The sequence below is a fragment of the Tigriopus californicus genome, chromosome 6 (genome assembly GCF_007210705.1).
Source record: "Tigriopus californicus strain San Diego chromosome 6, Tcal_SD_v2.1, whole genome shotgun sequence".
Taxonomy (NCBI): Eukaryota; Metazoa; Arthropoda; class Copepoda; order Harpacticoida; family Harpacticidae; genus Tigriopus; species Tigriopus californicus.
The window spans coordinates 7,579,648-7,606,755 of record NC_081445.1 but is presented as its reverse complement, the minus strand read 5'-3'; the positions used below and the strand labels follow the sequence as shown (position 1 = coordinate 7,606,755).

Sequence of the window (27,108 nt, the reverse complement as noted above, 5' to 3'; positions counted from 1 at the left end):
ATAGCGGAGTCATTTCGTCAATTATCTTTCTTCCTCAGAACAATCCAATATAAAAAAATGATTTAGGTTTTGGGGTCAAAATGCGGCTTTGGTAGCAAGAAAGAATCCCCATTGTTATTTAAAAGCGATATCCTACTGAAGCATTTACCAATGCCACACCAATAACCAGTATTTTTTTTTCTGTCGATTTCAGAGGCAAAGGATGTGAAACAGGTTCATGAAGGAAGGTGCGACGGAGATTCTGAGGAGTTTGCCCATTAGTAAAATCCAGCCTAACGAAAACTACATTCCATGCAACTTATCGAATAAATTCATGCTCTAGCTACAATTGCCACTTATTGTCGTTCTCAATTGATTGATTCTCAAAACAATAGCTCTTCCCGGATTCTCCACGGTTTGTGAATACGTACGTACACTAGTACGTACACGCGCCTGATTGCGTGCACAAGGGATCGGCTGATATGACTTCCACCCTTCGTCTTGGATCCTCCTTTTGGTCCCACTGCATTGTGGTTCTTTTTTTCGGGGGTATCGACCAAGCATATAAATTCAGGCATCGAGTAAACTTGCGAAAACATTGGGGAACCTGATTTGGGTGCCAAACGCATCACCTCAAAATAGGCAATCAAGTCAACAATTCATCCCAAACGCCATCTGTTCCCAACCCAATTTGGTATCATCTGTCCCTGGAACCCTGAACGTAGTAATTGGTCTAGTAGGATCTATGAAGAGACGAGAATACCGGCTTTCCAACTGAGTGGCTTGACTTTTCAGGGCTGTCATGCTAGCTAGCTAGCCAGCTAGAGGTCATAAAGTTCCGCTGTTTGGAGTCGTTCCACCACAATCGCCATGGAGACGAGTTCAAGTTTCCCTGGAGGCCGCCGCGAACCTGGTAGGTGCATGCAGGAGTTGTTTGGTCGGAACTTCCCACTTTCTGGGTTCATGGTACCGAGTGGAGTGCCCTAGGTTGGTTTGAGGCATTGTCCATCATCCCTCGATCCTCCGCCTTGCTTCGCCCTGTCTTTCCCTTTTCATACACTATTCCTGGTTTGCCTTGGGCCATTCGTTCATTGAGTGTATCATTGGCAACACCTTTTCGGACGCTTCCTTTTCCTACATTTTGTCAAGCATGGTAGGTCTTAACAAGGGTCCAATTGATTGTGTTCCAATTGTTCTAACAACTTCTAACAACATTTAGCGTGAATGTATTTCCGTCCATATTGGCCAGGCGGGTTGCCAAATTGGCAATGCCTGTTGGGAGCTCTATTGCTTGGAACATGGGATCCAACCCGATGGCCAAATGCCATCGGACAAGACTCTTGGGGCTGGAGATGACTCTTTTAACACTTTCTTCTCTGAAACTGGAGCAGGAAAGCACGTTCCTCGAGCCGTCTTCGTGGATCTGGAGCCCACCGTTGTGGACGAGGTTCGAACTGGAACCTATCGGCAATTGTTCCACCCCGAGCAGCTCATCACCGGCAAGGAAGATGCAGCCAATAACTATGCCCGAGGCCATTACACCATTGGTAAGGAGATCGTGGATCTGGTTTTGGATCGGATCCGGAAATTGGCCGACCAATGCACTGGACTCCAGGGGTTCCTCATCTTTCATTCCTTCGGCGGTGGAACTGGATCGGGGTTCACCTCACTACTCATGGAAAGACTCTCGGTGGATTACGGAAAGAAATCCAAGCTTGAGTTTTCGATCTATCCAGCCCCCCAAGTATCTACTGCCGTGGTCGAACCCTACAATTCCATTTTGACCACCCATACCACTTTGGAACACTCGGATTGTGCCTTCATGGTGGACAATGAGGCCATCTATGACATTTGTCGTCGAAACCTGGACATCGATCGACCCACTTACACTAATTTGAACCGACTTATCGGCCAGATTGTGTCCTCCATCACCGCGTCTCTTCGCTTCGATGGAGCTCTCAATGTGGACCTGACTGAGTTTCAGACGAATCTGGTTCCTTACCCGAGGATTCATTTCCCATTGGCCGTGTATGCGCCGGTCATTTCGGCCGAAAAGGCCTATCACGAGCAACTGACGGTGGCCGAGATCACCAATGCCTGTTTCGAGCCCGCCAACCAAATGGTCAAGTGCGACCCTCGCCACGGGAAGTACATGGCGTGCTGTATGCTATACAGAGGTGACGTTGTTCCCAAAGACGTCAATGCAGCTATTGCCCAAATCAAGACAAAGCGGACCATCCAATTTGTCGACTGGTGTCCCACAGGGTTCAAGGTTGGCATCAATTATCAACCGCCCACCGTGGTGCCTGGCGGAGACCTGGCCAAAGTGCCCCGATGCGTCTGCATGCTGTCCAATACCACGGCCATTGCTGAAGCCTGGGCCCGTTTAGATCATAAGTTTGATCTCATGTATGCCAAGAGAGCTTTTGTTCATTGGTGAGTTATTTCGATACATAGAGTATGAACGGATATGTACGTAGTCAATGTTGGTCATCCTCAATTTTGATGTGTCTTCTAGGTATGTCGGAGAGGGAATGGAGGAGGGCGAGTTCTCTGAAGCCAGAGAAGATTTGGCAGCACTGGAAAAGGACTATGAGGAGGTTGGCATTGATTCCTTGGAAGGCGAAGGCGATGAAGAAGGCGAATATTAAGCAATAACGACTTGAATGACATTCCTGTGGAGCAAACAATGAATCTTGCGTGCTTTATTTCCTGCATACTTCTAAAACAGATTTCGAGCACTCTATCTTACAACATAACTACACTTCTCCTTCCATCAAGTACAAAACACGTAATCCTAATCAAATAAACGAACCTGAGGACCTTTTTAAAAATTTCGCCATTTCTATCTTGCGATTCACAATTTGAAATGATTTCCTGTCATCGGGTCTCTGTTCTTATATTCACAAAGCTAACAACATTTAGTTTGGCACAAGGCCTTCTTTGATCAGATTAACATTCGTAAGCATGTCGCTTAAATCAAAGTATTCCATTTGGCTGGGATCATGTAATAAACTTATATTCAGAGATGATATCAAACCAAGTCACGGTTTCGATTTGGTCCTGTTTTTTTCGATGGACCAAGCATTCTATAACTAATATGTAATGAAAGCTAACTATAAAATAAACATTGGTCAAAGGTTTACTGGGTAAATTGACATGGGTTTGTTCAGTTCAATTGACAAACTTGAAATTTTAATAAAAGGGGACAACCCTGGATCGAAGGTGTGCCTTCTCATTATAGCAGTGCAATAGTAACGAAATTACGGTAATTCGTTCCTTTTTTCGCAACGGGAACTGTGATCCCATTACATTTAATAGTGGTTGTTGTGAACGCCTCGTGACTCTTTATTTCTTGACTTGTTCGGTTATTATATACATGGCTAGATTAACTTGAATGAGCACGAGCATCAATTCATAACAGTGGTGTAATTGTGACGACCCAAAAGACCCAAAAGATAATCGTTATCCGTTCTTTTTTTGCACTCCAAAGTAGCATTCATTTTTTTCAATCTTTCTCCTTACAAGTGCAATGAAAGGGATTTTGAAGCTTTGGGGGTCAAGCATCTCTTCAGTATTAATTAGCAATCACTTTTGTTAAGTGGATCCTGATGAATTCAACTGTAAGCCACAAATTCTTGTTGTTATTTGATAGTCCGATAGGTTGAATTTCCCTTATGTGATAAAAATGTTCATTTCATTTATCAGGAATATTCGGACATTTAGGCAAGCGTCGGTACCAGCAAACAAACTTGCCTGCCAATGCTAGTGATGCAAAATTGGCGTTTTCAAACTGGTTTTAACAAAACTGACCTCTCCTCTTATAGCAATGTGAAAGAAGGGTCAGCCTCTCAAAAACGTGTTTGAAGCCCCAAACTTGCATCACTGACACTGGTACCAGCAAACAAACGAACCTTCCAGAGCTTGCCTAAACGTCCCCATAGAGGTATGGTCATGATGCAAAAATGGTCCTGAAGTACTGGCTATTTGGAATATAGGAAATGTAACGTCACTGCAATCTTTGACGAGGAATGGTTGAGAGTTGAGTTACTCAATTTTAGTCAAAGTACGGAAAGTGGGACCAAAATCCGTACCATTTACTGAGGAACGCCCAACGTTCTGTGTAACAGATGCAGAGAAGCGGTGAATTCTTTTGATAAGTGTGAGAACTTTTATGGAGCATTTTTTTTTCTGTGATTGCCGTGAAATTATCTGTTAGAAAGCTTTCACCTGGGAAAAAATGTTCAAGAAAGGGACAACTCCCTCCTTTCCCTGAAATCCGATTATTGATCAAACTTGTTTAAAGAGCATTCCAACTGACAAGAGTAAACAATAGATCCCACTTCTATTTGAAAATGACACTGGAACATATCGAAAGGGAGATTCTGATTCCCAAGAAGATCCCATTTCCCATCGGTCAAGCCGCCGTAAAATATTCCGAAAGTTACCAGCAATTCAAAGGCGGAAAGCTGCCCGAAGACAAGTATCCTCTGGTTTCAGATCCTCCAATTCAAGGCCGTGGGCAATTACAATTCTCTCCAAGGCAATGGGATCGCATCATCCAAGCCACGGAACCACCTTCCAATCCCATACCTCTTGAGGAGCTGCGGAAACGTGCTTGGTCCAGTAAACCTCATCCTGTGCTTTCGGAAAAGGAGCTTCTTGAGGCCCAAAGACTAATCAGGCTTAAGGAGGAACAAGCCCAAGCTGAAGAAGCTCGAGATGAAGCTGAAATGGCCAAGATTCGGGTAGAGAAGAAGCACCAACAATGGGACAAAATCCAAGCCGCCAAAGAGATGCTAAGATGCCAAGATGAGCGTCACTCTCAAATCCAACAAGCTCTTTTACAGAGTGAGGTGTGTCCACAATCAATTCTCGTCGTCATGAGGATTCCCATCACTAATGTAATCGTGCTTGATTTGATTTCTAGATCATTGCCATAAACGAGAAGAACATAAAGGACAAGCAAAGGAAATCTTGGATGGAGGAGGCTCGGCAACGGACTTTGGAAAGAAGTGTTCGAGACCAGTTCGACAAATATGAGGGCATCTTGAAAGAAAGGTAGAATACAGAGTAGATACCAAGTAGCCATGCATACTTCTATCCATGTCTCCAATCATCTAGAGAAAGGGCCAAAATCGAGGAATACAAACGGCTTCAAGATCTTCAACATAAACAAATGGCAGAGCTGGAATAGCAAGAGCGAAAGAGAGAAGAAGAATCCCGATTGGAACGTCAAAACTACGAGAGTGTCGCCAAATCACTAGAAGTGGAGAACCACTTGAAGAAGCAACTGGATAAATATGACCGGAAAGCCTTCCACCAATCTCAAAAGGAAATAACGAGGATTCATCAGGAGAAACTGAAAGAGACGCTAGAACTTGAAGCGAGGGAACTGGCCAAAGCGAGAGCGATCCAAGAATCTCTCTACAAACGCAAGGAGCACTTTGAAAAAATGATGAAAAATAGGGTGGTGGACATTGGAAAGAAGCAATTCCGAGCTAAAGAAAGGTTCGTCTTCATGCTCACTTTTTGCTGACATGTTTTTCTGATGCATGTTTAATTTCAGTTATGCTAAGGACGTTCTCCCCAAGGCAGAGGAAAGTTTGAAGAAGGAGGACGAGAAAATCGCGCTTCAATTGTCTGAAAACGAAAAAAGACACCATGAGGACATCTCCAAAGCCGAAAAGATCAAGTTAGAGCACCTGGAACAATTGAAGGAATTTCGAGAGAAAGATCAAATCATCAAAGAAGATCTTCGCTGTCAAGTTAAGAATGAGAAGCTTGAATTGTTTGAGAAGCAACAACGCGACCTTGCGGAACACCTTAGGCGAACACGATCAACTATGAGTCGCATCCAAAACAAAAAGACCCAACTGATCGATTTTTGGGACAAGCAATCCGCAGAGTTGATTCAACAAAGAAGAGATTGGACCCAAATGAAGGCTGATTGTGCCCAAAAGAAAACGCAACAGGAGCTCGATTTGGAGCGATCCTTCTATCACGACTTGGATCAGATAGAGATGGAACAATTGGAACGAGGTAGAAATGTGATCCCATTGAAGAAAGTCCGGCAAAACATGACCCTTTACCAAGATCCTGTAATAGAAGCTCTAGACTCCTCTGGGATTTGTCTCCGCAATAACTTTCACGGGAAAAATCTGTTGGAAAAATACTCGCCCCACAAGGCTAGGGAAAGGCTGAGTTTGAATTGGAATGAGTAAGCGTTATCTTAAGCGTAATCGAATATGTGTGTATGTGTGATCCATTAACCACTTTCCTGTGACAACAATAAAGTCTGGCGATAGTCAAACATTTGCGTGCTTCCCTCCATTGTCAGTCAATCATGGCGCAGCGATGTTTCCTCGTGGTTTCCACGGTGCTTCTTGGACAAATTAGTGAGTTTAAACGCCATTAATGGTGAACATAAAAATTTATCTTTGTCCATGACAATTCGGCCCCATCTACCTTTACGTAGGTTGTTCCAAATGGATGTTGGATGATTCCAAGATCCCACCCGACGATCCTCGATGCCTCAGTCGAATGTCGTGCAAGGGTCGTTGTGGGGACTATTTTGGGACCACAAAACCATTGGAGAGCTTATGTGCTTGCGATGAAGACTGCAATTTCTTTGGGGATTGTTGTAAAGACTATACCGATTATTGTCCTCAGGGCGTGACTCCGGTCATCTTGCATCACCATGGCGAAGTCCAATGCTTCGCCATGCATCCATCCATGGAAGAGGTTAGTAAAATCTAACACCTCATGAAAGAGAATCTATGCTATAATGTACAATCAATACATTTCCCATGTTAAACGTATATGCCCTATTCTAACGAAAAGAATTGTTTTTCATTGTTGTTTCTAGGCTTTGGGCGTGTATGTAGTCTCTCAGTGTCCTCCTTCGTTCTCGGATGCCACGATCCGATCCATGTGCGAGATCCTTGACGATTTCAACAAGACATTGGATGAAAAAATCTGGTTCAAAAACAGCTTTTGTCAGCAATGTTGGCTAGGCGAGTTGTCTAGCTCGTTATTGGCGAAATTGCGGAAAGTCAACGGCAGTCGTTATTGCATTCCGGAGCTAAATGGATGTAGAAGTCCACAATTCAGTAATGCTCTCCAAAAAGAGATTTGCGACAAATATTACATGCCAGTTTTGTATGAGGATCACTCCAGCGGAATGGCACAGTTCATCGCTTATAACAACTTGGATTGTTTGACTTGTGACACAGAGGAGGCCACTTGGGATCAAATTTATTGTTATCCATTGGGAACCTATCCTCTTTTGGGTGAGTACGGATCCGATATTTTCTGACCGCTTCTCTCTCTCTTTGCAAGACGGGTCACAGGGCAAATGATATTTGCACTCCCTTAATGGCTGCTGTTTTCGTGGCTTATCCGCTTAACCCCTTCCAAGAACCAATGAAATTCTGCGTCGAAAGAAATTCTCAACTCAGATTGGTTGCGCGGCATAAGGGAAAGCGGTTAAGAGGATAAGCCATGAAAATATCTGCCAATATGACTTTGCTTCCCACAGAAACAAAACAAAATTTAGTTTTCCACGGCATTTGAATGAAAATCAAATTGAAGTAAAATCCAAGTCATCTAAAATTTGTAGCATATCAGACAAAAATACTCAAGTTATACTAATTTCCAGTTGTAAACTAGCCTTGGATCATTGAGAAAATGAAATCTTCTGAGTCATATTATGACTTTAAAGTCCCTTTTTTTACATATAGCTAGCAAGTGGTTTGAAAGCTGAGTGTGCTATTCAAATTATTTTTTGTCCATCGAAACATGTTCACGTATGAAATGAAGCCATTCTTGATTTTTTTGAAACTTTCCTTAGGCTCTGGGGCTGATTTGTACTTGCTTCTTGTCTGAACTCTGAAGTGAGAGAAGGAAAAAAAATATATTGCTTTTTAAAAACTCTTGTTTCTGGTGTGGTTGATCAGAATGTTTGATTAAAAACTTGTGGACGAAACCTGCTTAATATTTTTACCTTCATTATCTACGAGTTGTCCCTAAGGGCATTGAGGAGAATCTCATTTCATTTAAGGCCATATTGCTCTCAGTAACCCAAGAGTAGATTCTTTCTAGGTCCTTTGCCAGGCTAGTGCAATCTTGGCCATTCCTACCAGAAACTAACTTTGTATCGTCAGCATAAGAAGATTAAGAGAGACTAGTAGTAATATCAAGCTTTTGAAGTGGGGCAATGAATATTATAAAAAGGTGGGGCCCTAAGATGGAGGAGCCCTGGGGAATACCTGACTCGACATCATGGAAGTCACTAAGGGATCCCTCAACCTTAACAAATTGTTTCCTATCATGAATGAAGCTTCTTATCCAATTGAGAACCTTGCCTTGGATCCCAATGTCATGAAGTCTATTCAACAAAAGTCCATGATCTACTTTATCAAAGGCCTTGGTTAAAATCAAGATGACAACATCAACTAATTCGTGTCTTTCCAGTCCCTCAATGACCTGCTCTAAGTGCTCAATCAGTTGGGTAACCGTGCTAAAATGTGCTCGGAACCCGTACTGGCCAGGAGGAAGGACTTCATTGATTTCAAGAAATTCAACAAAAGTACAAGTTTGAACTTCATGATCTTCTCAAACACCTTCGCAATATTCGGAGTGAGAGATATCGGCCTATAGTTACTGGGGAGCGACTTATCTCCCCCTTTAAAAATTGGAACAACATGAGCTAACTTTAGTGAAGATGGAAACTTGCCTTGATCCAAGATGCAGCGCATCAAGTACGAGAAAACAGGAGCAAGAACCAGTGAGCATCTCATCAGAAACTGAGATGTCACGCCATCAGGACCAGGAGAACTTGAAAGCCTCAAGCCCTTGATGGACTCTAATGCATCTTGATCTGCGACTACAAGATCATCGAAATGTTCAACTTGACTGACCTTGTCAATCTCAACAGACTCATCATCAGAGCAATGAGCTGTCGCTTCTGAACTCAGTGGGGTTGAAAACACACTGAAGAACTGATCTCCAAGCATATTAGCCATAGTCTCTACATTGTTAATGGCTTCCCTATCAACCTCAAAAGGCTCAACGGAGTGTTTCATTTTTCTCTTAGAGTTTGCATAAGAGAAAAAAGCCTTCGCATTCGATCTGACCTCCTGAACCACCTTACAATCAGTTTGTAACTGGTCATATTCGATGGAGGCCTTAATCTTACCCTGAACTACGTCCAGCTTTTTTTGGAGACTAGTCACAATTACTTGATTCGAAGTGCTCTTCAGCCTTTTTGCTAGTTTACAACTCTTTTTGAACAAAGTCTTCCTATATTTTGGAATTTTTGTCCGTGTACCACCTTTCGGTACACATTCAGAGATTGCTAAACTAGAGCGAACATCTGGGATAATACTGGGGGTGGCATTGACGGGAACAAAAAGGAAAAACAAGCAAACACAAAAAAACAACAAAAACTTATTGATCAACATAGTCATTAGGACGAGCCTTGCGATAAGGGTTTCGTCGTGGTTTGGTATGGGATGCAACCGTATGGGTATTAGGGGTCGCAGTAGATTTGCAGGAAGTAGTAGCACGGCCAGGGGGAATAGGAACTGCAGTCGGGACTGGAATGGAGAAATCAACATGGGCAGGTTTTAATCGATCGATGGAGACCACCTCTCGTTTCCCGTTGTAATCCAAGGTGAAATGCTTTGAACCATTCTTAAGAACTTTAAATGGGCCGAGATATGGTGTTTGGAGGGGTGCCACATGCGGTCCACGGCGTACAAAGACGTAATGAGGCGTTGCTCCAAGACCGCCTCAACAGCAACATTCGAGGCATCCGTAGTAAGAGAGAGTTCGGCACCTGGATCTTGATGAAGTAACATGACTGCCTTAGCAAGTGCGGTCTTGGAGTCTGTGAAGGCATGCAGAGAGGCTGGGCTCCAAGTCAAAAGGGTTTTACTGGCTCTACACGATGTTTTGCCCGTGTCTTTTAGAATTTGGTACAAAGGTTGCAAAACCTCTGCTGCATGGGGAACGAAACGACGGTAAAGATTAATCATTCCGAGAAATTCTTGTAAACCTCGAACCCTCAAAGGTTGAGGAAACCGTTGGACAGCTTCCACCTTACATGGAAGGGGTGATGAACCTCTGCTACTGATCCAATGGCCAAGAAAAGATAGACTTGATTTGCCAAATTCGCACTTAGTAGGGCTAAGGATAAGCCCGTGGTCAGACAATCGCTTAAACACCATCCGGATATGCGTCTTATGTTCGGTCTCGCTACAACTGGCAATTAATAAATCGTCCAGGTAGCAGAATACGAAGGGTAGGTCCCCAAAGATGGCATCCATCATGCGCTGGAATGTATTCCCTGCATTGCGTAGTCCAAATGGCATTCTGGGATATTCGAATATTCCAAACGTTGTGATCACAGCAGTCTTGTATACGTGAGATGGCTCCACTGGAATCTGGTTATATCCTTTCATCAGATCAACTTTGCTGAAAGTAGTCCTCCCGTGGAGGTTGGCGGCGAAATCAAGGATATTGGGAATTGGGTACTTGTCAGGAATAGTGACCGCCTTCAGAGCAACATAATCACCACATATTTCCCAGGTAACATTAGCCTTAGGAACCACAACATTCGGGCTAGCCACCGAGGACTTAGAACGTTGAGCTATTCCTAAACGGACATTCTCTTTCATTGATTCCTTTGCAGCGCTAAGTCTATTTGGATCCAGACGACGGGGTTTTGCATGAGGAAGAGGGCCCCTGGTTTCAATAAAGTGTGTAACACCGTGGCTGACGGTGGCATAAGAGAAAGAAACAGGGCGTGGTCAGAGAAGGAAATTCGCGAAGCATTTGATGATACGGGTCATGGGCATGGGGGGAATCTTCCAAGTCGTATAGGACACTAGCATTGGAATCAAGAGAGTCAAGGCTTATGGATTTTCCTAAGTTATCCGGATCAATAAGGCGATGACCTTTGACATCTAAGAGAAATCCAGATGCACGTAGAAAATCGCTTCCAAGAATGGGATGGTCCACATCTGCGGCAATAAATTTCCAATGAAAGGGGCCAAAATGAAGCACGACGGAACGTAGGCCCCACGTAGATATTTTGGAGTTATTTGCAGCTTTCAATGGGCAGGAAACGATTTGCTTCTCTCAGCAATTGAAGCGGGCACTACGGACACCTCTGCCCCAGAGTCGACTAGATATCTTTGTCCAGAGGATAAATCCTTAGCGTAAAAGAGGCGGCTAAGCTTGGGGTTGGTAAGTTTGGAGACCGGTAGAGTCTTCCCCCGGAAATTCCTGCAAGCTGCACTCCGAATCAAGACCATGTTCCAACAATGTTAAAGACTTAACTTTTCCTTCCCTGTAGTTATTTTCACGTTTATTCTTGACATACTTATTTCCGGGGCGAGGGGTAATCTTATTTGAATTGCCAGGAGTCGGTCAGCTAGGCGTAATGCAAGAACCTGGGATGAGGACGAATTGGTTACTCTCCAAAGATCATCGGCAGCTTCAACCACTGGACCAATAGTGGATAAACCTTTCATGGAGGCAACCTCACGAAAGGCCTGAGGAAGCTTGCGGAGCAGAATGACAAAAGGCCATGGCCCGTCTAGATCTGCTGTACCGTACATCCGCTCAACCACTGGACCAATAGTGGATAAACCTTTCATGGAGGCAACCTCACGAAAGGCCTGAGGAAGCTTGCGGAGCAAAATGACAAAAGACCATGCCCGTTAAGATCCAAGTCAAAACCAGCAATTGAACGGATTTGGGCAAGCCACAACGACGACCGTTCTGTCGAATCGAGAACGGGAAGATTGATAATTTTTTCAATTCGTTACTCTTTGAAATACCCAAAAGCCGTAGTAAGCCTGGTTTTTAGGACTTGGTATTTATCCAGAGTCGGGGTTGAGGGCGTTAGTATAATATCTCCAATTAAACGTCAAGACGAAGCGTCAATGGTGGCTAAGGCGTGTGAGTATTTTGTGGATGAAACGGTGATACTTTTGACCTTAAATTCCTCCTCAATGGCCGCAAACAAAGGTCCGTATCGTCTGGGTCAAAGCTCGGAAGCTTAGGGGCCACCGCACCAATCAAGGGCAAATCTGTTTCAACCGGACCGCGTTCAGCTAAGGCGGCTCGGACGGCTGTGGCAATGCCATCCTGGAGTTGTTGATATGAATAAAGGGAGGATTTGGAATCTTGTGGGTTCATTTTGATAAGGATGTATCCCTCTCAAATGGAGAAGAAAAATAATCGGGGTCACCAATGAAGCCCTTTTGACTTGGAGCCCAGCCTCTCTGCATGCCTTCACAGACTCCAAGACCGCACTTGCTAAGGCAGTCATGTCGGGGTCACCAGAGAAGAGATAGTTAACTATCTGTTTATTTCTCCTCCCGGCCCCTCCAAGGTTGCCGCCACACTTGCAACTAATTTATCAATGGCTGAATCCATGGACGATTCCTGTTTCAGAATTGAAACCAGGTCCAGTTCTTCAAGTCTTTCTATAATCAATGGAAAGTGTTCATCTTTGAACTTGAACTTAGCCAGACCGACCTTTTTTACAGGTTTTACTCTAAAGCACGCCGGCTTTTGAGTTATGGTCGACCCTATCTCAAGAACATGATGATCTGACAGATTATTAGGGGTCACATGGACGTTCTGGATCAGATTAGGGTCATTCGAAAAGACCAAATCGAGAACGTTATTCGCTCTGGTGGCTACACCAACATGCTGGGATAAATTGCGCAAGATCGCAAACTCCTCGAGCATTTCAAACGACTGAGATGTCGATTTAAATCATCATTCCGGTTGCACCGTAGAAGAAATTCAGTAGACGTCAAAAAGATAAAACTATGACATCAAATTTCTAAAAAGACGTCAATAGGAGTAGATTAATAATCAGGTTTTTTAAGAGGTAAGGTTTTAAAGTCATATGTGTCCATGTAGGTAGATTATGTGCGCAGAGCGTGCTATTTCAAAGGGTTAATGGATAAGCAAGTTTCTTTGCTCGCAAGTGAGTACTGCGTTGGATTAGTGAGCGGATAGTTGAAATCAATTCTGACTGATTGCCCCCCCTTCAATTTTATTTGATTTATTTATAAACAACAATTATTTGAGTTTTTGTTTCCCTCCCCACAGTGGTAAAAATACCCTTTAAAGTTTTGATGGAAATTCCCAAGCACATCTTGGCATTTTTCTCCCTCAGAAAATCATGGGGAACAATTTTGATTTTATTGCTTTATGAAATTCTAGCCCACATAAAAACTTACATACCTAAAAACATTATGAAAACTAAAATTTTCAAAAACCTACCCAATGTAAGTTGGGAGCACATTTAGTTAGCTCTTGAATATAACTTGTGATATCATCAATTTCACCGCTTCTTGGTTACATGGAATTTAGTGGCCCAAATTTCATCGTTTTTAGCCCCAAAATGCCCCGGTTATATGTTAATTCAATTTCCCAAAGAATTAATATCGATTTTAATAACACAAATGCAAAAGATTATTTTTCCTTTTCTTGCATAGTATCACAATAGCTAAAAGTGCTATATAATGTCACTTAAAACACACTAAACGTGTAATCTTTGAAAATGTGTTTTACAATCATGTATACACTTAGTAATGCATTCACTTGAATTCTGAAGACAATACATACAACAAACAATGTTATAGATTTGGTCGTTTCTTGAAGACTTTTTTGAAACTGATTGAAAATAGCTTCTTTAAGGCTTCATTGATATTTGTGAAATTTTCAGTGACCACTCAACTAAATGTACCTTGGATGCTTTAAAAAGATTTTTTAAATCTGCTTTCTTGAGGGTTTTAGATTTGGTTGTACAAGGTTTTAAGTATATTTGAAATTATGCAAGAAATGGAAAAATAATCTTTCATTTTTGCAATAGTGAAAATCGATATTAATTCTTTGGGAAATGGAATTAACATAAAACAGGGGCATTTTGGGGCCAAAAGATATGACATTTGGACCACTAACTCCGATGTAACTAAGTAGCGGTGAAATAGATGATATCACAATTTATATTCAAGAGCTAACTAAGTGTGCTCCTAATTTACATGGAGTAGGTTTTTGAAAATTTTAGTTTTTATAACTTTTTAAGTAGGCAAGTTTTTTATGTGGACTAGAATTCTATAAAGCAATAAAGTTAAAGTTGTACCCTATGATTTTATGAGGTAGAAAAATGCCGATTTGTGTTTGGGAATTTCTCTGGAAACTTGACAAGGCTTTTTAACACCGTGTCTCGTGAGCGTTTCCATCTCATACCATTAACTTTTGATGGGGAATGCAAAGTTGAGGATTTTGATGTTTTATAAAATATCCATACTAGAGACTTGTGTATTTGTGTAAAGATTGATACAACTTACTCGAGAAATTTACCCTTTAAGCTTTCCCTGAGTTGCAGGTTCCGGGACCAAAGATTTCACGTTCATCAACCCCCGCAATCCCAGCCGACAAGAGGTTCTCTTCACTAGCGTGCTGAAAAACGCCTTCTCCTTTGGGATCCCGGAGTCCATTTCAATTCTCATCAACTTTGGATTCAGCGAAAAGCATGTCATGTACAGTGCCGAAGAGTGGAACGAGAATTGCGGTTCCAACGCGGTGTATGATCCATTTTCCGAGGTCTGTCGGGCCCTCTATTGCAATTCAAACTTTGATTTGAGCGACTTTGAATGTTTGAACGAGAGTGAATCCAATGGAACGAGTCATGGATCTATCCTTCTGCCAAGTGCTGATGTCCTAGTTCGCTTGGGAGTGCTGGCTTTCACGCAAAAGGCCAATCAGACTTCTCCAGAGGAAGTCCGTCGAATGATCCACACCAATTTTGAGATTCAATTCTGCGACTTTCTCTACATATCGCACAACCGGACCTCAAACTTGTCCGTATCATTTGTGGGGAATAAGACCTTGAGTGGCAAAGACGCCAATGTGGATCTGGTGGCTAATATTACTCAAGCACTCATTGAGGAACATCGCCTGACAGATTACATTATCGAGTACACTGAGTTGCAAGAGCTGGTTTTGGGATTGAACTTTTTCAACGAAGCTCTGGAATTTACACTCAACTTTGTTCTGAAAGAGCGTGCCAAGGATAATCGGACCCAAGAAGATGCCACGGATCGTGTGATTGCACATCTCACGGAGATCATTTCGGAAAACAATTTCCAATTTGAGATGAACGGCATTCAAGTTATGGTCACATCTATGCACGAAAGCACCCTCTATTCAGACACGGAGCTCGCCATCTGGTGCAGGTAAACATGACCATTGAGTTGGAGAATAAGGGCAATTAATTGAGTGTTTTTGAAGGTTTCATATCAAGCGTTTTCCTGGCGGACCGGGACAATTTTCTATGGCCATATATGATCAATACCGTTGTTGGGCCAAGCAAAAAGAATGGCTTCATTCTTACATTCTCCCCGTCAGAGTGCGCTTTCGTTGCTTGTGCTATCTAGCCCCTTGCAAAAGAATTAGTGGTAATTTATCCTTGTATGACAACCCTAGAGCTAAAAACCTATATAGAACTTATCAAACCGTAGACATGGTACTTGCTGTTTTAATGAATCTCCAATTGATGATGATCTTTTTCAAGAGGTGGCCAACTCACCAATTACACTCATGACCTTATCAACATTTCCATCGCCAGTGACAACGAGAAATCGGTCTATGATGGAAATTGGACAATGTCGGTAAGTGGCTTTCCAACGATATTCTTACAATCAATTGTTAGACCCTACAAATTTGCATTCAATGAAATTACGTGAAACTTCTTCAAAATGAACTTTGAATCATGCATAAAGTAATTCAATACAAATGTCATTGCATTTACTCCTTTAGGCAGCAGCTGTCTTATGACGTCAGCACTAATTTTGGGAGTTCACTGGGATACATTTCAATACAGTATAAGTACTAAAGCACCACGATACAACGCGCAACATTAAACAAAAACTTTTTTAAGGTTTCAAAAAGTCTCCTGAGAATGTAGACAATTCTGCAAAAAGGAAAATTCAGGCCAAAACCAGCTCTTCGGCTAAAAAGTACTTTTTAAGCATGTTAATAAGTTAAATAGTGACAGTTTATTAAATTGCAATGCTACATAAACCATTCCTTTCATGATGAAATGAATTGAAACTCTGATGTAATCCATTGACGAAGAAGAATTGAGCCCAAAATTAAGAGTGACCTCTCAAAATTTAATGGTGACGTCATCTTCCTTTCCTGCTTCAATGTCCCAATTCGAAAAATAAATCAGTGACACAAAGAGATCCTTTCTGAAATTTGAAAGGTGCAACATTTACCAATCGTTGGTGACGAGTTAGGAAAAATCGATTTTGAAACACACTTTTAAGCGTTAGCATAAAGCCTTTCGGCTTTTCCGTTTTAGTGATTTTGATCAAATAGATATCGAACTACTGGAATCAAAAATCATAAAATCCAAGTTAATTTTTTTTTTCCACAAAATTTTGGTTGCTTTCCCTTTTAAGGAGACAAAAAAATTAATCGAAGGGGCACTTGAAGTGGAACATGTTTTGAAGGGTTCTTTTAAGGTCTTAAACTCTTTTAGATTGTGATTTTGGAGAGTGGCGAGAACTTCTCGGAGGGCGAGTTTGTGGCCAATCTCATGTATCAAGGCGTTTATCATGACGACATTGCGGATTTCTCAGGAACTGTCCTCGTCTGTGAGAATCGTGCTTTTATCAATGACTCAGCGTGTCCTCGGGTTCGGTTCAAGCCCGACCAATTCGATTGGGACAACTATCAAGCCAACAAGGGTGACCTCAACTTCACGGGTGACGCAGTGGACCTGTTCGGCATTGACAATCCGCTTCACCATTGGCAGTACAAAGTGTTGGGTAATGGAGACATTGAAACTTGCGTGGACATTTGGATGCCTCCATTTCTCATGACGGATCTAGTTGAGGCCTATCTTAGCTTGATTTTGACCTCGACCTCGGCCCTTTGTCTCCTCATCACGCTGTTGACGTACTCGCTCTTCTCGGAACTTCGTAATTTACCTGGACTCAACCTCATGGGGCTAGCATTAAGTACCTTCACTTATCAAGTAGTATTTCTGAGCGGCGTCAATGAAGCGACCACCAAACATCACAACCTTTGCATTCTTGTGGCAGTTATTGTTCATTTCTGTATATTAAACTCATTCTTTTGGACCAATGTCATGGCTTGGGACATCTACCAGACCTTTGGCAAGCGTAACATCATCTCTCGTATCCGACCCAAACGTTATATTCGCAAGTACACTTTCTACACTTGTGGGAGCAGCTTCCTCATCGTGAGTTTTGCCGTCTTATGTGATTTTTCCGAAGTCATACCTAATTTCCACGTGGGTTACGGGCAATACTCATGCTGGATCAGTAACGCTGAAGCGGCGGCTGTCTTCATCGCTTTGCCCGTGACCGTCATTCTCATTGCTAACATTGTATTGTACCTCCTTACAATCTCGTCCATCAATCATGTGTCCAACCTTGTTCGAAACCGAGGAGTCCAGAGTCGTCGGGGTCGGAGGGATGTCTTACTCTATATACGTATCTTTTGCATCCTTGGATTTACCTGGCTATTTGGACTCCTAACGATCCTGGTGCCAAGCACTGAAGCGATGCGATCAGTGGAAATGATCCTGGTCTACTTTCACGTCATTTTCAATGGACTTCAAGGCGTCTTCATCTTCTCCGTCTTCACGACCAATAAGCGAGTATTCAATCTATACAAGGAAATGTTCAAATCCCTGAGGAGCAAATTTCACCGCCAACCAATTCCACTGCAAAACCGATCAACTCATTTACGTCATCCACCCGCCATTGAAGTCCATCACCACTTGTGTACATGCGCCAAGGACAAGTTCAAGACCGACAACGAGTCGTTTCACAACTGTCTTTCCTCTCTGGAAGTGAATGATGCCATTCTAGTGTTCGCCATGGACGAAGATGGCCGCATGAAGCTGCGCAATCGGAAGGCATCCAATGAGAGCAACGCGAGCAATCAGTCGACAATCACTCAGAGCACTTCCCTTGGGTCTTTCCGACAGAACTCGAACGACACAGTGCGCCAATTTGAATGCAACCTCTCCGATGTGGATGAGGATCGAGAGACGACTTCGCAAACCTTAAGCCATGAAGTCACTGAAGAAGCCAAGGGTTCAACTCTCGGATAAGGGATTTCAATATGAACGAGTTAATCGGAAGAGAGAAGGGTTCTTAGCAAACGCATGTTAACATTGTTATATTTCTTGTGTCAATCATTACATATATAGTACATTACAGAGGCGTATACGGAAGAGATATGAATTATATTTATATAAAGAGATCAATAATACTTTGTCGGATATTTTGGGTTCCGCTGAGTTCATAATACACAACAGGTTGGTTGGCAGGAAAACGGATCCAAACGCGGTTTCAGACCGGGTTCAGTCGCTGTTGAGTAAGGATTCCAGAAAGGTTTTCTCCGCTTCGATTTCTCCCTCTTCTTGCTCAAGGATGCTCTTCAATTTGTTGACCAGGTCCGCTTGGGACATGAGAACCCGGGTCGAAGTGGGCTTGAACTCGGGCATGAATAGGCGGGAATGGCTTGGAAAGTAGTCTTGAAAATGGGTCTCTTCCGGCTCCTCTTCGGATCTGACGGACTTGCTATCAAGATTCAAGTTAGGTGATAGTATAGGGAAATCATTCAGTAATGCGTCGCCAAAATCAGAGGCCTCCTCATAGTGGTTGTAGTCAAAGTGCTCCGGTGGTTCGGTGAATAGTTCCGAATTGTAGGGGACGTTGTCGTAGTAACTGAATTGGCTTTGCTCCTCCACTTCCTTCTTACCCTCATCTTGTTCTTCTTTCTCAACAAATTCTCGGATGATGTTTTGCTTTAGAGTGTGCGTCAAAATGTTTTGCTGCTCAGCACGCTCGTGGGCGGCTTGGATTGCCAATAAAGATGAGAAGTTGAGCAATGGAATCTGTTGGGGGATCTCTTCACCATGGGGAAGTTCGATACTCGAGATATCCATCACAGGGTTGTGAACGCCATTGAACATACTGCGGCTTCTGGTTTCGTTAGAATGGAGCTCTCCGGAAAATACCATGTCTCGCAAGACACTGGGTAAAGCCATGGCCAACAAATCTATTTGATTGGACAATCAATTAATGGGTTGGATGATAGCAGTGTTGTCTCAATTGATCAATCAGTCTCTAGTTACCTTTATTCTCCGAACAGGTCATGGCCTGAATGAATTTCGAAGGATTCAGTCGATTCAATTCCACGTCTTCGACTTCGATGAGGAACCCCAAGTTTCTACGCGGGTTTCGCTGCCAATGAATGAGGGCGTCCAAAACGTTGAATTCCAACCATTGGGATGACGATCGGTTTACCATTTTCGAATCCAGCAGTAAATGCTCCTTCATACCTTGAAGTAAGACAATCATTACAAAATTTACCAAAACTTACTCGTCGCCTAAGCGACTTATCCCCGTGGTGACAATCTTTGGGATAGGTGACATGTGGATTTTTGATTTATTACCTTGGCGCTTGTGCTTCTTGATCCAAGAAACGCTCACTCGAATTTTGTCCTCTGCACCGTGGAAATTTCCAACCGGCGTCTGCAACGAAACCGACCCAAAACATGAGCTCAAGAGTTACAACACATAAAAAAATAATAGAGTTTTATCAATGTACCTTGGGATTAGCAATAAAGTACAACTTGAGGTTGGCCGAGAGATATCTGAGATCGTGACCAACCTCTGGGGTGATGTGTCGGATACGGAAGAAGAGATGCGAGACTCCCGAATCTTGGGGCACGTGTTGTTCAACGAATCTGGGAACGTGGCCTACAAATCAAAGAGTTCAAAATATCATTAGATGATTTCCCGGAACTGAGGCATCTGGGAAGCGTTGGATCAATCAGGTTTTGCTTACACGCAGGATACATGGACTGGAGTTTCTCAGTGTAGTCGGAGTAGAGGGCATTGTTGTTCTGATCCTGGACCACGTCTTCCCATGAGCTTTTCAAGAGAGCTTCGTCGATCTTAGTGTCATTCAGGAGCATCTCGGCGGGAGGAGCAGGGAGCATGGTCTTGCCTTTCATGTTAAGCATGGTCTCAATTTGATCTCGGATCATTTCTCGACGATTTTCTTTGGCCCTATATCGAGGAAGAAAACTTCAATCAGGATCGACCAAAAACAACCCTGTTATGCAATAGGACACCAAGCAGACAGACAAGAATAACGAAAATGATCGTCGTCTGAGGGCTCCCATCTCAGACGAATACAATACGAGTAAGTACGATAGTGCACCCACCACAAACTACACTCTCCAGGATTGAGTATGCAGTTGAACCAGACTAGAATTGAATTAATTCATAGACATCTACGTTGTTATCAAAATCCGATCGTCAGTACTTTCTCCGGTGTTACAAACGTTTGGAAGAAGTCATCCTCATGGGAACAAGAATTCGGACGTAACCCGAGTGTTTTCGTAACCAGTCACCCTGAAGCACTCGCGAATCCCAATGACTATTGACCTAGGTACGTTCTTGACCATGAGTCAGCCTTAGGGCCGTCAAATAGAGGGCGAGCGGTCAAAATTGGCGGGGAATAACAGCCGGAAAATGACGAGGAAATGAGGATTGGAAGTCCGTGTGCTGTGTTTTTTTCTTCTCCTTCTCCCATCTGCTGGCCCCTCTCTTCTTACTGCGGTTTTTAAGTGAGCGATAAAAACCCATGGGAGACCGATCACGCCCACGGCCTGAGTGAGGGTTGCGAAGCCAAATCTGTAATGCATTTGTCTGTCCCAGGTGCCAAATGCCAATGAAAGTGATCGAAGTCTGATTGATTTGAACTTGAAGGACCGCTTGAAATTGCAAGTAGTATTGCAACCCCCAACGAATCTTGTTCGGGTGTCTGGAAAGGCAGGCTGATTGCGACGCCCGCTTGCTTTTTATGCCTATTGAAACGCATTTGCCCGTCCCTTCCCATGCATACCGAGTCAGGTACTACAGGTAGCTACCCCCGGGGACACAGCAGACAATTGGAGGGTACCAAATGTATTAAAGTGAATCGCTACGTCCAGACAGCAAAGTGGTTTTGACCTCCTCGGCTTGTCTATCTCTTTCTGTTCTTGTGACAAAAAATGGCCGCGGCATCCCCCGAGAACTCCTCGGAGCAGACGGTTTCAAACGGTGAATAATTGCTTAGCTTTGGGTGTGAGGGCAAAAAATCTGCACAAAACTTGGACGGTTTTTTGGGTCCCTTCTTGCCAAACATACCAACCTACCCGCTTGGGTGCGAGTGAATGTGAATGAGGGAGTGAGGGAGTGAGAGAGTGACTGAATGGTAGTGTACTGTATCCAGGGGCCACTCCTCGACCCCAAGCAGACAGACAGGCATTTGTTAGCGTCTAGGTCGGTTTTCTTGCAATTGAAACTCAACGAAGACGACGAGAGGGTCCATGACGACAACCACGTCCACGCCGAGAACGGCGACGAAGACGCCGAGGAACGAGGAGTCCCATCTATCACCGCCACTTGCGAGAATGCACGATGACCAACGACACCACTTTCAAGGCGACCAGGGAATGACGGCCCTATTGTTCATGTGTCCAAAATGTCCAGACTGCTCAAATGACACCCGTTTAACTAACATAAGGCTAGACAACTAGTCGGTATGACTTGCTAGCATAATTAGTCTCACGAACATCCATACTAGCTGGTACGACAAGTCCGTCTAGGATCCCTTATGGAACGTTGCTTGGGCCAAACCAGTGACCGACCAGCGTCGAGATGTCCTTCTTTCTGCAGGATTATTTCTGTAAACATTAACCGTGGTCGGCATGAAGCAAATCGTGCATGCATAGCCAGCGGGTTAGGATCTGGCCCCAGAAGACCATCCAAATACCGATTAGTTGTTGAAAGAAAGGGTTGTTAGTTGGTCGGGGCTCTTAATAGTCTTATTTCTGCAAAGCCAAAACCTTTCTCAGGGTTGGGCGGGAAATACCAATGTACGTAGAGGGGAGAGAGAGAGAGAGAGGGAGAGAGAGAGAGAGGAGGACGGCGACGAGGAAAAAAAACTACGCAACTTTTTTTCCGGGATTTCCAGACTGATTTATGGGTCACCTCAAACGCAAAACCAAATGACCCAAGCAAATTTGAATGTCTAGGAGCACGTAGCAGTAGTGTATTGTAGATACGTGTTTCTCCACTAGTCGCTTTCAAGTCCGATTATAACTTGGATCAAAACCAACTAAGTCCACCATCGTAGGTGAATGCCCTGCTTTGAGACAATGTCTTCAACTAGGAGCAGTTGTAGAGCAAGAACTCCTACCACTACGGACCCGGCTAACTCGTCTCCAGCCTTCCAATATTAGTAGACCTGCGACCCCCAGTTTTTGTTGACTTAATTTATGTAATGTCTATTGGTTCGGGTCGACGCTTCTGCTGTCGACTGTCTACAACTCAAAGTATTCACCATCGTGGCATAAGTGGAATCGTTATCCCATGCATGCAACAAGTCCAAAAAACGGTGGCCCTCCTTGATCAGATGGGCATTGAACATCGAGTTTCTTGATCTACTGCAAGGGGGGTGCCAAGGGCAGGTAGTCAGACACGATTAACCCAATCAAGACGGGCATATGTTTTTCGTCTCGGATTTTTCCACCCCTCACGTGCTCTTGAAGTTGAGGGTGCTCAAGAGCGACTATTCAGAGCGTGCATATTGGCAATCCCCCTGATTTCTATCTGCCTTCCTCCCCCTTTGCGAGTTATTTACGGGTGCCTTTTCTTCTTCTCTCCCTCTCTCTCTCTCTCTCTCTTTCTCCTTCTTTCTTTCTCAGTCCGATTCTTGGGTTCTTGGGCATTCAAGAGAGTCCAGTCAACCCGGTGTGTTTTCACTTTTTTGTCATGGCAATTGAGGACAAACAAAAAACAGGAATTCACCAATAAAAACGTAGACACAAAACTCGGCCAAAGTTCAAGGAACTGTGGATGATCGAATATTGTCAGGGACTTATTCACAATGGTGGTGGTGGTGGTTGAGGAGCGACAAAGACAAAGCCAGTAGTCATCCCACCAGGTCAGTCTTGATTGATCCGGCAGACGGGAAAAACACAAACTACTACTGCCACCATGTTCATACTACGAACGACTCAATGATGCACTTTTGCAGCCTAAATATCATTTCGATGCATTCATGAGGCTTGCAGTAAGACGCCGGCCAATGCATTATTCGACTGATATCCGATTAGAAATGCACTTGTTGTGTCGCTGTTGTGTGGCCACGTTGCAAGATGATCAAAACACAATCCAATCATTCGAGGAACTCGGCCAGCACTAAAATCAAAGCCAGCGTCGAGATTCACTTCGAGACTTCTTAGTTCCTAGAAAGGTCCTGACCAAAGTCCAACCCAACACCAATTCCAAGAACATGAAGAAAGTCTCTTCTATTACGGGACTCTTAGAGAGAGCGAGAGTCTGGCGGTGGAAGCAGTGGTATCAAGGTTGACTGTTTACTGCCACGCCTTAAGATATCGTACATGAGATGGTCCACATTCAGATGGTGCAGTCACCTCTGAAAGTCCTTCGAGTAGTTGATTGTTAGTGATTGGTAAACCGGTTCATGGAGGAGTGCATGGTGCATAATTGTAACCCCACATGCCAAACAAACCCCAAAGACATCATGAACAACTCAATATCAAACGATGCTTGAGCATTGAATCCGGACTACGATTGCCTCATTCTGCACATGATTTCTCAAATTTCTAGCCTTTTTGGGAAAAAGTGAACGTCACACTAAAGGCAAACTTGCGTTCCAAGACGTAATTCCAAGCTTGATATCTGACCCTTGAACTACATACGTGTACATAGCTCATTTGGATTCAGATCAGGCACCTGAATATCGACCCATATCTCCGATCACCACCAAGATGTTGATGGAGCACTCCTCCTCCTACCCTCTATGTACCTTATGACAAAAGACTTAACGAAAGATGACCTGGAGAGAGTTGAAGATTAGAACCTGAAGCTAAGCATTGTCACTCCCCTCGGAACAAACATTGGGAATGGCCAAGGACGAACTTGAAAACATCATGAACAAATACAATAATAAAGAGAGATAGAGAGAACACCGATGTCAAAACAAAGCAAAAACAACTGGACGGGACAAATGACAATGCAAAAGAGATACAACGAGGAGACAAAGGACAAAACGACACACTTTTTTTTCAACTTACCGAGACATGATCGCTTGATCAGAGCTGAGGGCAAAGAAAATGGAATAGAAATTAGTCAGGGGTTGGTTGTTTATTTGACATGACCACATGTGGGGAAAACACATACTCCGACGCGGATAACGAGCATGTGTTCTGGATCTGTCAACACTTTCATTACATTGCATTATACTCGATTTAACTTTTTGACTCGGCCAAATTGGTGGCATCACTCGTCGGCGATCTCAGCGTGAAAATCGTTCAGAGAAGCATCCACAACCTGATTTGATACCGTCCGACTCATCTTTGTCGTCCCCCTTCATTGAGATCTCTAATGTCATGGGTCGAGTTTTATGCTGTGCATTGGTGGGCCTCTTTATCAATCAATCACCATTGACTGAGGAGAACGACAGCTATTCTGAGCTTTATCTCCCCGACAAGACGACTAGACAGTTCGTTCATTGATTCCTCTTACTAGCCCATTCAGTGGATGGAGTGAAAAACTATCTCATTCGATGTAAGAGGGGCATACTACGATCCGATGCACTTGCTCATCTGGCTCATGATCCTCATCATCGTTCTCTAACAGACTAACAAACTGACTGACTGACTGACTGATTAAGTGAATGTGTAGTGGGTATTGAATGGGCACGAAAGAGAAGTGAGAGAGTCTGAACTCGCTTTCGGTGACCTTCATTTAGTTGCACTGTATAGTGGAGCCTCAACATCCATGAAATGAAGACACACGCACACAAACAACGTTTGCAACAACAAGATCAGCCAGCTCGACCCATTTTTGGGGAAGAGCATGTCCTCAAATTTCCTCAGAATCATGATGACTTGTACTGTAGCACAATTGTTCTTCACTCGGCAACGTGACCGATTTGAAAAACGCCTCAAAAAATGTGGGTAAATCAATGACGCCACATTCATTGGGTCCAGCCTCATTTCATCATCGTGCGAAAGTGCATGCTAAATGATGTACCACATGCATCTCAAACATCTCAATTGCATGTACATAATAGTGTTGTGTTTCCAGGCCCATTTTCCTCCTTATTTCCTAACAACGACCCATAGTTCCGAGAAATTCCTCAGACACAGTACAGAAGCCTTTTAAAAGATTGAGACGAGATCAGAACTCTTAGTAAAAGCTCTGGTTGAAACTCGTGACATTTTCAATCAGTCTAGGTCATTATTTGGAAAGGAACTCGAAGATGGAAAGAACATAATCTTACACAGGGGGTTTCTCAAACAGACGGGGACCACCAACTGTTCTATTTGATACCTATTCATTTTTATCTTGAGAATATTATGCAACCCGAATTAGGAGCCAAGGAGCACATTCCGTTCTTCTTGAAATGAGATTAATTCAAGGTTGTTACGACTTTGCATTTCATTTTTCAACTCAATCGAATGACCCACTCAAAAGTCATATAACCTCAAAGCTCACTTAAATAACACTATTCAAAATGATTGAGCTAACTATCATTTGGTAATTCGTCACATTCTCTGTCTAGTTTTGTACTGCATTTTGAGAGAGAATAAGTTTTGATCCAGTTGTTCGATCAAGCTGAAAATTGAACTATGTAATTGCCGCGACTTAGGAAAAGTCTGATTTAGGGATAACGCAATTCGTTAACTTACATCGCAAATGTTAATTCTAGTGTAGAACCAAGCATCCCCGTAGATTTTTTCCGTTGTTCATGGACAGTTTTAAAACCTGCCAACGGACGAACCTCTACGTATGTACGAATGTCAGGGAAAGCAAATTGAGCGATCAAGAACCATGAGTTCAAATCCATTCTGAAGCATCTCTTCAAACAAAAGCACCCTAATTCGAACCGAATGCTTTTCTCGACCTATCTCAAGCGTTATAGGCCAAATGTAGACGAAAATCACATCATAAGGCTGAAAATTGAGTTTACCACTAGAAATGCTCAGGATGATATGAAGATTGGCCTTTACTGTCATATTATCCGTTATATAAAATCCGCTGTTATATTATGAACGAGCAATTTCTATACTAATCATTCGTATTTTTATGGGAAAAATTAAATTTCGTGAGACATTCGCTTTATATCCGATGCAGAGGGAAAAATGCAAGGTAAGTTACATAATGAAAAATCAGACAGGATAGAAGCACCAGGTAGCTCTACAGTAACCAATGAAAAATGGAGCTATTCTTTAGAGTTTTTTTGCTTTTTGGAGGGGTATGATAAAAATACTGCACAAATCATGTCGTAAAACCAATTGTTGAGGTAACAAAATTATTATTTCCTATTCTAAAATACAAAATGATATCATAACAAAGGTAAAGTCGTTAATGTTCTATAGCTCATAAACGACTATAATTGTCATTTTTACTAGAGGAAGGAATCAACACCGATGCCAAACATGATTCAAAATAAGCAAATGTATCTATTTCGCTTTTGAGGTTCACATGAATTTCAATCTAAAGGGCTGTATCTCCCCTTCTCTTCATTGAAAGGTTGGAAAACTGCTTTCAAATCTTGATAAGTCTTACTCGAAAATCAAGCAAAATCAAAGACCTTCAAGATCTCCAATCTCAACTCTCAGACAAGCAAACGGATATACAGGGTTTTGAATTTCTCCACCACCATCACGGCTTTTTGGTGGTCTGTCTACAATTAAACATCCAGCAGTACTGAACACTTCAATTCACCTTCTGCAAACAGTGGCTCATGTCTCGATCAAAGTAATTGGAACTAGAGACATCCATACCATTGCATTTCTATCGAATTCCAAATTGTTTCAACTCTGAACAGTACGCACGGTACATACACACTACTTAGTTAGCAAGATGCCAGATCAAATTATAAAGTGGGTGGTGCTTGCCAATGTCTAGGTCAAATCGTCTGGCGAGAAAGGGGCGTCGATTTGTGTCGCTTTCGTTTGCA

The 27,108-nt window shown here is 43.0% G+C and overlaps 4 protein-coding genes across 5 annotated transcripts; 3 read left to right on the top strand and 1 right to left on the bottom strand.

Annotated features, from left to right (window-relative positions):
- The first annotated feature begins 884 nt into the window (after positions 1-884).
- On the top strand, positions 885-3,122 carry LOC131882185 (tubulin alpha-1A chain-like). Its single transcript, XM_059229253.1, has 3 exons — positions 885-1,132; positions 1,199-2,415; positions 2,498-3,122. The coding sequence occupies exons 1-3, from the start codon at positions 1,130-1,132 to the stop codon at positions 2,628-2,630; spliced, it is 1,353 nt and encodes a 450-aa protein (XP_059085236.1). The 5' UTR covers positions 885-1,129; the 3' UTR covers positions 2,631-3,122.
- Positions 3,123-4,014: 892 nt separating this feature from the next.
- On the top strand, positions 4,015-6,282 carry LOC131881965 (uncharacterized). Of its 2 annotated transcripts, none has more exons than XM_059228964.1 (4): positions 4,015-4,835; positions 4,910-5,040; positions 5,104-5,490; positions 5,549-6,282. In XM_059228964.1, the coding sequence occupies exons 1-3, from the start codon at positions 4,335-4,337 to the stop codon at positions 5,174-5,176; spliced, it is 705 nt and encodes a 234-aa protein (XP_059084947.1). In that variant the 5' UTR covers positions 4,015-4,334; the 3' UTR covers positions 5,177-5,490; positions 5,549-6,282. The 2 variants fall into 2 exon arrangements, with proteins under 2 accessions (XP_059084947.1, XP_059084946.1); XM_059228963.1 differs by having other exon boundaries at positions 4,023-4,835.
- Positions 6,283-6,325: 43 nt separating this feature from the next.
- Positions 6,326-18,288, top strand: LOC131882478 (uncharacterized). Its single transcript, XM_059229625.1, has 6 exons — positions 6,326-6,377; positions 6,458-6,723; positions 6,848-7,271; positions 14,399-15,248; positions 15,587-15,683; positions 16,559-18,288. Exons 1-6 carry the CDS (start codon positions 6,326-6,328, stop codon positions 18,161-18,163), a joined length of 3,294 nt encoding a protein of 1,097 aa, XP_059085608.1. The 3' UTR covers positions 18,164-18,288.
- Positions 18,215-24,238, bottom strand: LOC131882249 (uncharacterized; the record flags this gene model as incomplete). Its single annotated transcript, XM_059229342.1, is given in 6 exon segments — positions 18,215-19,116; positions 19,193-19,399; positions 19,514-19,592; positions 19,669-19,820; positions 19,909-20,132; positions 24,215-24,238. Coding segments are annotated over 6 exon segments (1,387 nt in total), but the record flags the coding sequence as incomplete, so codon positions are not given.
- Between the last annotated feature and the right edge of the window lie 2,870 nt (positions 24,239-27,108).

Bases quoted from the DNA above. Each gene is read 5' to 3' on its own strand.
- LOC131882185 (XM_059229253.1), top strand. The intron at 2,416-2,497 runs GTGAGTTATTTC...TGTGTCTTCTAG, and splicing joins AAGAGAGCTTTTGTTCATTG to GTATGTCGGAGAGGGAATGG.
- LOC131882478 (XM_059229625.1), top strand. From the start codon at position 6,326: ATGGCGCAGCGATGTTTCCTCGTGGTTTCCACGGTGCTTCTTGGACAA. The intron at 6,378-6,457 runs GTGAGTTTAAAC...ACCTTTACGTAG, and splicing joins GGTGCTTCTTGGACAAATTA to GTTGTTCCAAATGGATGTTG. The intron at 15,684-16,558 runs GTAAGTGGCTTT...AAACTCTTTTAG, and splicing joins ATGGAAATTGGACAATGTCG to ATTGTGATTTTGGAGAGTGG.
- LOC131881965 (XM_059228963.1), top strand. From the start codon at position 5,435: ATGATGAAAAATAGGGTGGTGGACATTGGAAAGAAGCAATTCCGAGCT. The intron at 5,491-5,548 runs GTTCGTCTTCAT...GTTTAATTTCAG, and splicing joins CAATTCCGAGCTAAAGAAAG to TTATGCTAAGGACGTTCTCC.